This window comes from Manis pentadactyla, chromosome 7 (genome assembly GCF_030020395.1).
Source record: "Manis pentadactyla isolate mManPen7 chromosome 7, mManPen7.hap1, whole genome shotgun sequence".
Taxonomy (NCBI): Eukaryota; Metazoa; Chordata; class Mammalia; order Pholidota; family Manidae; genus Manis; species Manis pentadactyla.
This window is the reverse complement of record NC_080025.1, coordinates 126,950,210-126,962,298: the sequence shown is the minus strand read 5'-3', so window position 1 is coordinate 126,962,298 and position 12,089 is coordinate 126,950,210. Positions and strand designations below refer to the sequence as shown.

Genomic DNA, 12,089 nt, shown 5'->3' with positions numbered 1-12,089 from the left:
GAATGGAAAGGGAATGAGCATTAGGAAGATAATGGATGAATGGATGTCAGGTAATTAGTTACTGAGGTAAACAGGGATGTAAGGCTGGTGGTTTAGGCCTAGCCTGGGAAGAGTGTAGAGCCAGAAATCTAAAAGGTTGCAGAGTGGTCTTTGCAGCAGCCTGGGTGCAGCAGCTTAAACAGATTTCGCATGGGAGTTTGGTCAAAGAAATAGGGGTTTGGCAATGTGTCAAAGCCTCCCAAGGTTGCTATGGGCAGTGTTTCATCTCACTAATCCCAAAGGCATTACAGATTGGCAAAACCTTGGGCAAGTTAATTACTCTCTTTGTATTTTCTCATCTGTAAAATAAAAATAATATCATCTGATAAAGTTAGGAGGATTAAATGAGATGAGATTGATGCCTCTCAGAGAGTAAGTATTCAGTAAATGGTAGCCATGAGTGAAGAGCTACACATGAAGCGAAGAGAAGAGTTTCCAAGAAAAGGTAGTCAACAGTATCAAATCTTTAGAGCAATCAAATGGGTTCACACTGGAGCACTGAAGGAGATAAATTTATAGGGAAGATGAAACCAGTATTAGTTTCAGAGTTACTTAACTTTCAATGATAGTTTTGCAGTACTCGAGAGGCTTTAAGGAAAAGCCTGAATTATGGTCAGAGAAACTCAACTAACAGCTCTAGAACTTCTGTACCCTTCCTTAATATAGCTTCTGAGCTAAGAACCAGGTGCCCCAAATCAATACATATTTACTAACAGGAGAAAAGAACAGGAAGTCACCTATTAACGCAGTGGCCAAGAGGGAAATGGCTAATTGTTATAGGATATAGTTAGGGAAGGGGGGACTGAAAATCAAAAACACTATACTCTTAAGCTATTAAATTTAATCAAAATAGTTTTAGACTTAGAACTGCTATAGAAGAAATTTTAATCCACCACTTTTTCTGCTCAGCTCTTACCAATCTCAGGCCATAGGTCATTCAGACTATAAAAGCTCTTACAAATTCCACAGAAACCTGATCAAGCTTACTAAACCTCTAATTGGTAAATGGAATTTCAGCTCGTCTAACTGTGCATACCATCTGAACAGGAAGGCAGCACGGTGAATCAGGGCAACTGCCAAGATCGTTCTCCTTCCATCCACCTCAGTTGTATCATCCTGAATTATTTAAACAAAAACTACCATGGGAGAAACTGATATTCTTTAAAACTCAACTCAGCAAATAGTCTGAATAAGGATTCCAACAAATCTTTTTTTTTTCTCTCAATGTGGGGGAGGGAAACACTTTAAAGCACATGAAAAGATAAACTCACTCTCCCTTTTTCATGCCTATTCATTTCTTCAATTAACTAGGCACTAATGACCTAAGTGTTTTTCTTCCAGACATCAAATACACAACTGCAGCTTCAGCTCTGAGCTATCTCCCAAAACAGCTATTAGTGTACAATCTTTCCCAGGTTCAAGAACAGGATTCACAAATTATACTAATACAAAATAAGGGCTGCTCTCTCAGAAACTCAAAACTGCTAACAGAAATATATAGTTAGAACTTTAAACAAGCTCAATAAATAAAAAGAAACTGCCTGTTAGTAAAGTAACAAAAACATCCACAAAAAATACACAGATTAAAATTGTAAAAATCCAATCTGAGGTTGAACACAGAAATACTTCAATTGAAAAGCAACAGTTTGGGCTTTGGAGTCAAACAGATTATAATGAAGCCAGCTCCACATTACCAATGTGTAACCTTGAGACAAATTTCTTAGTCTCTCCAATCCTCAGTTTCCTCAATAAACAGGACAACATTACCTATCTCTGAAAGATCTTAAAAGGATTAAATAAAACTGTATATGTAAGGCTCTACTACAATGCCTGGTATATAGCAGGAATATATAACAATATGCTTCCCCTTCTAATTTTCAAAGTTTAATTAGAGGTTGATTCATAGATAAAGTGGAACTTAACGAACAGGAAAAAACTGCTAGCTGGACAGGAAGGAGGAGCATATTCCTCAGGTATTCCAGATTTATTCATAACTTTAAAAGTAAGTATAAATTTCTCAGATTATCAGTAAATTACTAATGTAAAAATGCATCATTGACCTTGAAATGCTTTTCCACACATAAGATGCTCTTCTTCCTCCCTTACAATTCTACAATTCTTTGAGGTTCTACATTTGTACAATTATTCCTTTTTTCCTCTTCCTAAAGCCCTAATTCAGACCCTCCTTACTTTGGTTTTAGAATGACCTAAACCTTAAGTCAGACGGACATACCCTGGAATTCACTAAGAATTCTTAAAGACTTCCAGGAGAAGGTCAGAACACAGCATCTAAGAAGTTAGAAACAATCAGTGGGAAAACAACATGGGCTTTGGAAACAGACAAAGGTTTAAAAGCCCTACCTCTGGCCCTAAATAAATGTATATAACCTTGGGTAAGGCACTTTACCTGTCTGGGCCTCATTTCCTTATCTGTAAAATGGAGATAATGCCACCTATATCTCATTGTGTTGTTCTCAGGATTAGAAATATAACTATAACAATTCCTGGCATATAAAAGGGGCAATTAAAGGTAATTGTTATTAAGGTCAACCTGCCAATTGCCTTACTGAACATTCTGCAAGGTTCAGTGCTTTCCTACCTGGCAAAAGGAGTCATACTGCTCCTACATTCCCATGCCTATATCCAAAAGGTCCCAGTTTAGTAATCTATAATTAACCAGATCAACAGCTTAAAGAATTCAGGACAAGAAAGCACTAACATGGCTGAACTCATTCTCTGCTGACAGCAACAAAGCCAGTGCAGGGAGGATATGTTTGCCAAAAAAGAATTTGTTTGAACATGGTCATTACTTACACTGATGTAAGCACTAACTAGTTACGGTTCCTCACAGCCTTACGGTCACAGAGTTTTTTAACTTTTCTGAATAAATTCTCTCCTGCTTTGTTTTCCCTGCTATGACATTCGTATTACCTCATTATCAAGAACACAGAGAAGAAATCCTCTCAACTATTACTACTGCATTCACTATGGAATTTATCTTCCCATTTCACAAATCACCCAGAGATTTTTGGTTTGTTGGGTTCACTTGATGTGAGCTTAGACGACGAAAGACATTACATACAATATATGATAGCCAAAAGGACAAAATCTGAAGCCCATAGCACCGCAAGTTATGATATGGAGGCAGATACCAAGGGTAAGATGTGATTAAGTAACCTGCACACCCTATGTTTACTCTTATTAACTACTGCACTTGGGAATTCTGGTTCTTGTAAAAAGCTTATTTTCCTTATGTGGCTGAGAAGAGTAACAAAACTAAAAAAACACCCTGATGAATGGAGCACTGGAAACCATCAATGGAAATATGAATTAAGATAATAAGCTTGTATGTGACAGTTACAAAATAAAGGCAACAGTCACGAATAACACAGTTAGGGGCAGCCATTTCAATTGCCAGTAACCCCAGTCTTTCTCCACACTGTAATAAAAGTAGAAGGGAGTCAAGGTCAGAATGACTATTTAAATTAAACAGATATCTAAGAATCAAGAAAAGCTGAACAAATCAAAATGTCACATTGCAGTCCTTGGTGAGGTGACTTTCAACTTGGGAAAGAAAGGCAGTCTCATGCACTAATTTCAATTTAACCAATTCAACATCGAGAAAGTTAGAGGTTCCATCCCCAGAAAGGAACTGAACAATTGCTTCAGTTGTGTCATACAGCTGCATCCTTGCCCAGAGCTTCACCTGCTTAACTTCCAGTAAAGAAGTTGTTTTTTGGTTGCAATTAACATTGTAAGGCAAGCTGGGCCCTGTCTTCCATAGCCTTGAGGCAGCTGAGTAAATCTAGATTCATGGAACCTACATTTTGATACTGGGAAAACAGGAAGAAGGTGGTTCAGCAACAAGGAAAATAGCCAAGAAGGACATATAGATTTAAGAAAAACAGACTGACATGCTGGCTTTTGATTATTTAACTTATTTATATAGAATCTATTGAATTGTGTATACCTTTCAAAGGAGATCATGGTAGCATACACTTAAGCTATGAGGGGAAGAGAAATAAAATCAATTCTAATAATAATCACTATCACTTCTTAAGCTCCTATATGTGCCAAATTCATTTCCAGACTCATAACTAACTAAAGCCCTATACAAATCCTCCATTCTTCAATTGTACTAGTATCTTTATTTTATAGAAGAGGGAACAGATTTAGATAATTTGGATGTTACCCAAAAGCTAGTAAGTGGGGGTAAAAGGATACGAAGCCAGGTCTGCCTGACTGTAAATCCTTTTCCTAAAAGCAAAGTGTTAAACATTTACCCTCAAGAGATCTAATCAAATTACAGATTTTACACAAAAAGATCCTTAATCACAGGAAAACGATGTGGCTACGGTTATAAATTATAAGCAACTCAACTAATCAAAATACCTTTCAGATTTCCAGACTCATAACTAAGTACTACCAGCCCTGGTGCCCATCCCATGTTGCCCCTTTCCTCCTTACAGGAGTTTCATACTGCGATGACAAGGACACTGTCCTAAAGCGTCATTAAATAAATTCCTCCAATCTTGCCTCTGACATCGTTTATCACCTATAATTGGATAATTAGAACAAAAAGATCATCTGCTTTATACCTTAATCATGAGGCTAACAAAAGTTAGGCTGGATCCAAGGTTCCAGTTCAGCTGAATCTTGCAGAGTGAAGCCAATGCAGACTTCACATCACTTTATTGCTGCTCTGATAGAGCAATTACAAATCATTCACTATAATAAAAAAAATAAATCACTGTGTTCATACTGCACCTCAAAAAGTAGAGCCATAATCCCTTTTTATATGATCCACACCTCTGTTTTTTCCAGTATCTGCCCCCTTTTTCTGGACTAATTTAGCCTTACGAGAGAAAGCAAGCACATCTCGGATAGCCATTGTAGGCTAACAGGGGGGTATTATACATCTACGCACACTTACTCCTTGGTGTTCTGAGGCTAATGCCTCTTCAAAACTATGTCTGAAAGAAGCTGACAGCTGAGAAAGAAAACCCCACAATGATCGCCTTTCCCAAAAGTAAAAGCATTTCTTCCTAGCACTTTCAGATCATAATAAAGGAACCAATAAAACATTCTCTTCATACAAAGGCTAGTAATCCTGGAGGCCAGCTACTGAACAGAGGGAACAAACCTTTGAAAAGAGTTATGAGAATCTCTCCATTATCCTTCTACATTCGGAGAAGATGCAAGAATATTGCAGTATCTGGAATGAAGGTTAGAGAACATCAGCACTGCTCTACGGAAGCGGCTGGCCACAGAAAAGCAGAAAGTCTTAATTTGTACAGAAACCAGACAACTGAGGATTTCAACGCGAGCTAACTACTGCTTGCTTACTCGTTCTCTAAATGGAAAAGATCTTTCCACTCTTATTGCTGGGTGAACTCTCATAAGCGGTAAGGTTTTTCTTGTCTGTAAAATAACACACGGGAGCACACCGGGGTGCGGGTGGGGTAAGGTGCCACTCCTGTCTATTCCAAGTAGTAGCGGAAAACGCTACGTCCATGTTATGCATCAAAGTACGTGCCACCTGGAATCTTCGCTCCCCAGCCCTGGGGACTGCGTAGGGGCATCCCTGAGAGAGTGGATTTGAGGGGAATGGGGGTCTAGAAGAGTCTTCTACGATCAAAAGGGAGGGCGTGCAGGGTGTGTCGCCGGCAGGATAGGATCTACGGTTCCCCCCTCCCTCCTCAGCCCGGCCCCAATACCTTCTTGACTGTGCGCGGCGCCTCGGTGACGGTGCCGTCGGGGCTGACCAAGGCCTCGCTGCCGTCTCGGTGCCGCTGGTGTTGGTGATGAGGGTCGCTCCGCTTCATGGCCGACGCCTGAGGCACTTTCCCGGCCGCAGGACTGAGAGCGGCCGTGGGCCCCGAGCCCGGACCAGGGGCCGGGGGCCGCTCCGCGGCGGGAGCTGGAGCCTCAGGGTCCCCGCCGCCTGCAGGGGGGACCATGGCACTCACAGCCGCCGTACTCAGTCCCAGCTGTGGCTCCGCCTCGGAGGGGCTCAGATCCTTCAACTCTACCTCAGGCACCTTCGCCGCAGCCGCTGTTGACACAACCTGCACCGACATCACAGCCTCCACTGCAACCGCAGTCTCAGACTCCAGCTCCGGCTCCGGCTCGGCCCCGCCTCCCGCCTCCCTTCTCCTTCCCTCCCCCATTCCCCCACTCCTCCCTTCCATCGCCTCCGCTCCCGCCCCCTTCCTCCGCCAGCCCGCCCGTCCGCCGGCCGGCCGGCCAGCCTGCCCAGGCCTCTCCCGCCCCAATCCGGCTCGCGCGCGAGGCCCCACGGAACCTGTAGTGCATTTGCTCCGAGCCGCACATGGCGAGAAGACGGTGGGACCTCAGCCCCCGACCTACACTGCGCGCCACAGGGACGGTGCGGTGGCGGGGGAGGAATCCGCTATGCCCCCTGGGAGTCGTAGTCCCTATTGCTCTGACTAGTGGGATTCTGAAAGAGGTGGAGCTCTAGGGCCAGAGACTAGTGGAAAGGAATGAAGAGAATATAGGTGACACGACGAAGGGCATGAGTAAGAGAAAGTCTCGAGGAGTTGCGGCTTCCGGGAAGGGAACACCAGAAACCCACGGGTTGGGAAGGTCTGACCCTACCCTGATAGCGTGAATTTCCTCCTGGGGTGCGCGTCTGCGGTCACGTGAGCAGACATTTAAAAGAAAGGCGGCGACGTCACGTGAAGAGAACGCCGGTCTAAGGATTGACGAAGTACCTTCGATTTTCTGCCTCTCTGAAATCGGGAACCCTCGCACCCCCCTCCCCCCGGCAATACTCTTGAATTTTAATGGCTATGTTTTCGGAAGGAATAAAAATAGATCTTTCCCAGCTGTGGCGATTTCTGACACATCCTGGGGTTGGAAATTTTAAATCAGTCTAAAAAAGAAGTTAGTTGTCACTAGGTCCAAATTTCAAGACCGAATTAAACGTTGCCTTAAGCAGGCCAAATCTTTTGACCCTATTAATTCCATTAGGGAAATAGTAAGAAATTCAGATAAATATATCAGAAAGGAAGATGAGCTAAAATATGAATAGTGATTTATTTAAGTGTTGGGATTCGACATGATTTTTTAAAACTTTAAATGTATTTTAAATTTTTACATGTATTTTAAAAGGTGTAAGCACAAAGATACATATCAGTTTTATTCTGAATAACAGAAGTACCTGAATTACTTTAATGTTCAACAATAAGGGAATACTTTTGTCTTAAAAAAATTAAGTTTGCCAAGAACTTTTTAAAAAATGATAAGGGGAAATAAATGCTTATGGTAAAATAATAAACTAAAAAGCAGGAGACAAAATTTCACATTCCATAAGATATTAACTATGTAAATATCTTATGAAAAATATATTAAAATGCAATTGACTTTGGGTGACAGATTATGGGGTAGACTATTTTCTATTCTCAGAGAAGCTGAGGCAAAGGATTTTTGTTTATGGTTGTTCAAAGAGTTAGTGGTAGCCCTGACAACCCCAGAAGGCCACTGCACATCTAGTCTTCGAAGTAACTTATTTTTTTCCTGGCAAGAAGAGGGAGAAATCGTCTGCCTTGATCATCTTCCCTGTGCTACTGCTGTCTTGGAAATCCCTTCATCTGTGGAGTTGCCCTACCCTGGATGGAGTCTGGTATCCTGGTCTTGAAATTTGTGCCTAACACTATGTGGTGGAAGGCATATGAGCATTGCCAATTCCACAAAGCCTGCAGTTCACCAGACCCAAGGGCTTCTTAAGCTTTCTCATCACACTCTGGCTTTCAAAATTTCCTTCCTGTTATAAAGAACCAGCCCAGAACTTCATCCTCCAGCTGTCGGAACAGAGATTAGCACCTCTATAACTGATTTCTTTCTTTCCTCTAATGCACAAGGGAGCTGTGGAACAGCCACCTGGCATGTGTCAGAGCTTGTAGACAGCAGCTGCCTACGTGAACTGCCACTAGAATTGATTACTGAAGGGAGGAATTAATTCTTCAAGTGGGATGTACATAAAGAGTTGCAAAGAAACTGGTATTCATCCTTTATTTATCCAGGCACCATCCACTAGCTGGGGCCAAACATCAGGGCATACTCTTTACCCATTATCAACTCTACCCTACACACTTGCTGCTTCTCCTGTCTTTGTTACTCAGGGACACCAGGCACAGCTGAAGACGGAAACACCGTAGTAGAAACAGAATGATTAATCACAAGCTTATAAACTACTTAGTTTATGAAATATTTAGACTACTGTTCTTCTATCACTGAGCTCATTCAGCTTCCAGGCCCTGGCTGGCAGGAATGTATTTTCCACACAGGAGATTAGAAAGAACTTCTAAGGTATCTGATCAACCCAAGAGAAAACTTGAAGATGCTAACACTGAAGAGTTCCCCCAAGGAATAAGCCACCCAGATTACCCTCAGTGAAGATCGTGTCCGGTTCACAGAATGGTCCAAAGAACCATTTAGTGCCACCCTCTTAAGTATTAGAAGATAGACAAAGTCACCATAATTATGAAGGAAACCTTTATTACAAAAGAGACCAACATAAGCAAGCAGAAAAAAATAAATAACTTGGAGGAAAAAGAGGCTGTGCATCAAGAAAAAATCAAGAGCAAACCAAACCAAAATATATATATATATATATTTGTGAAGCAACATTCTGTTTCAAGAAATGAACATTCAGAAAACAAACATGAGATCTTTGAAATGTAAGCATGGAAACAGAAAAATTTGGAACTCAATAAATAAGAAGAAATTAAAAATAGGAAAGATGCATTTTATCTTTGCTCAGATTGTTGGAGAATGGTGGTTTGTTTAATGGTTTTTATGCTTGGGTCTAAGGCACTTTTTTTTTTCTAAGGTATCATTGATATACAATCATATGCTCAGGTTTCATATGAGCAACATTGTGGTTACTATATTCCCCCCTATTATCAAGTCCCCACCACATACTCCATTACAGTCACTGTCCATCAGCATAGTAAGATGCTATAAAGTCACTACTTATCTTCTCTGTCTAAGGCACCTTTTAACATAATAGATGCAATACATTGGGAAGCTACAGTTTTCTGGAAAAGTCGATCACTTAGGAACTGTTTTTCAGATCTTGAATAAGTTTTTCTTTAAATTTCAAAAAAGAAAGAAAGAAGGAAGAAAAAAAAAGAAAAGGAATTAGAGGGCCAGTCCAGGAAGTCCAACATCTGAATAATAAAAGTGCCAGAAAGAGGTAACAAAGAAACTGGAACGATGGGGGGTGGGGGTGGGGAGGACTTATTAAAGAATTAATTCAAAATATTTCCCAAAAATGAAAGATGAGAATTTCCAAAGCAAAAGGAGCCACTAGGTGCCCAGCCCAATGGATGAAAATAGACCTGCATTATTAAATACATCATTGCAAAATTCACATTTCTGGGGACAAAGAGATGATCCAGCAAATGTCTGGAGTGCGTGAAGGAGCAACATTTCCACAAAAGCCTAAGAGTCAGTAAGATAATGAACTTTTAAAAATTAGTTCTGGAAGCTAGAAGATAATGCCTTCAGTACTATGATTGTTCTGCTTGCCTTTTCCAGAGATAAACTGACCATTAGCCAAGTTTGGAAGAGGAGAGGCAGTCATCTGTGCAGAATTAGTGGGGAGCCAGGGACCAGTCCTGAAGTACCTTCTATCTCCAATTCAGAGCCTTTTGGGGTGCTGCAGCCTAAGTTTTCCCTATTGCTAGCTAAGACTTTAGCTTTTTCTTTTTCTTTTTTGTAAAGTCTATTAAATTACCACTCTTTCTTTGCTTTCTAGCTTTTAAAACTTACTTTTGGCTCCTCCTCTTCCCCCCTTTTTTTCTCATTGTAGGAAAAGAATTAAAAAGAGCTAAATCCTTATACTCTATTTTGGAAAGTCAAATGATAACATCTAAAACGAACATTCAAGAGATAGTATGGCCCCTTTTGTCCAGGCATATGGAATAAATACCACAAAGAACATCTAAAATAAAGTGGTTGGCTCCCAAGAATAGGAAACGATGGATAGCTGGTGGGAGAGCTGTACTAAGACAGCAGTTTTCATGAACAAGACTTGTAGAACTATTTGACTTTTCAAACTAATTTAGATGAAAATAAAAACTGTAAAAGCAGGCCAAAGCAGTACATAGTTTATGGGTGCATGGTGCATATGCATATGTAAAGTATAATAATGGACTGGAAGGAAACCCACTAAACTCCAACAATTGTTCTGTCAAGAAAGGGGAAAGTGGGAAGAAAAATGGGACAGGGGTGTTGGTCAAAGGGGATTTTAGCTAAATGTTATACTTTTTTGTTTTTTTAATTGGTGGAAGCAAATATGATAAAATGAAAAGGCATTTCTGAGTTTGCGTTTATTCCTAATAAACACATATGAATGTGTTCATTAAATTGTTCTTTGTGTCTATTACCTTAATAATACAAATTTCTTAATAAACCAAAATCAAAACTCAAGCAAACAGAGGAAGGGTTGGGGCAGTGAACAGACTGTAAAAGAAGCTGGGATAAATAGAGGCAGGCCTTACAACGTGGGAAGTTGGACAGCTAAGTTTGAGAGACAGTAGGAGGGCCCGATGGAGAAGCTGAAGGCCGAGCCTGACAGAGCGGTGAGGCAGGGAGACCTCTGTCCTCAAGGCAGCAGTCACACCACAAGGGAGTGCCCCCAAACCAGGCTCCTCTTGGACTCTGAGGTTTCTTCCAGCGACTTAATTCGGGAACTTTGGTAGGAAAGTGGCCGCTATGGCTTAGTCATGAGTTGTGGTACTCCTATAAAAAATTCCTTGGTTGTGGGAGCATCTTAGTTCTGCACCTCCAGCCACCCTGTTAAATCTATGTTCACAAAAGGTGGGCTCACCGTGCCCCCTAGTGGCCACAGGGTCTGTTAGCCTCCACAGCCAGATGTAAAGAAGTATTTCTTAGCTTTTAAAGCCCAGAATGAACATCCTATTCCCCATCCTTTACATAAGTATTCCCACCAAAGAAAAAAGGGATGGAGGAAATGTCCAGAGATGAAAAGGAGAAAGAAAACTGTTACCATCCCTTATTTGAGAAGATCATTAGACAAACTGATAAATTGTATTTTGAATTGTTGTTGATGAAGATTTAAAAATAGCTATACTACTGCTAAAAGAAGCAATAAGGACAAGAATGAGGGAGATAAATGAGTACAAGAGGACACAGCTTGGCCAGAGGGAACACAAGATGGGAAACATGGATAGGAGGAAAAACCAAAGATGAGAGTGGAAAAAGTCTAGTCTTCAGAGTCAGAAAGACCCAGGACCAGTGTCAGTCACTTACTGGCTATGAAGTTGTGGGCAAGTCACTTCACTTCAGAGTTTGTTTCTACAAAAAACAAGCTCCTCTGATCCCTCTGAATTAAACAAGAAGCAGTAGAGCACAAAAGCCCTAATGGAATCCCAGCATTACCACTCACTGTTCTGTGCCTCAGTATTTTGGAGGTTTTAACAGTGCCTCATAAGCCTGTTGTGAGATCCAATGAATTAATGTATATGAAGTGCTTGGGAGAGAGCCTAGCAAGCATTCAATAAGTTAGCTATTATTTATTATAATACATGTGTGAAATACCTAGAATATGATCAGACCAGCACATTAGTTCTCCTTCCTTTTCATCCGGGACCTGGCTGTGGGCAAAATGCTGTCCCCATCATGTGAGCTACTCCCCCAACAAGCCTGCTCAATAATCCACAGTATCCTCCAAGTCTATGGGTACCACTCCCCTTTCCTCCTCAGATCTCCTTTCCACAAGATCCTGAGTCCTCGCAACCCAGTTCCCGATCTTCTACTGACATCTTTTTGGAGGAAGTGGGGTTAACAGGCAGGGCCTTCCTCAGGGAAGTCTGAATTCCTTTGACTGCCCAGGGGAAGAAGCTGTGGTCCCACTGCCATCCATTTTAGAAGGCAAGAGTCCCCCAGAGGTGGGATCCAAGATCGTCAGGATCATTGCAAGGAGCTGTGCTCATCCACACTAGCAGGGGGCCCCTTGCTTCCAACAGTCATTCCAGGTGCAAGCTGCATGTTCTTGCTCA

At 41.4% G+C, this 12,089-nt stretch overlaps 1 protein-coding gene across 4 annotated transcripts in view; it reads right to left on the bottom strand.

Annotated features, from left to right (window-relative positions):
- Positions 1-6,188, bottom strand: part of AHCYL2 (adenosylhomocysteinase like 2) — a 198,876-nt gene extending 192,688 nt beyond the window's left edge. For 2 of the 4 annotated variants that reach the window (XM_036909052.2, XM_036909053.2), the window contains exon 1: positions 5,757-6,188. In XM_036909052.2, coding sequence (XP_036764947.2) covers positions 5,757-6,119 — 363 coding nt within the window. In that variant the 5' untranslated portion in view covers positions 6,120-6,188. The remainder of the gene's footprint in view (positions 1-5,756) is intronic. The other 2 variants (XM_057504754.1, XM_057504755.1) reach the window with 1 other exon arrangement.
- Positions 6,189-12,089: the final 5,901 nt, after the last annotated feature.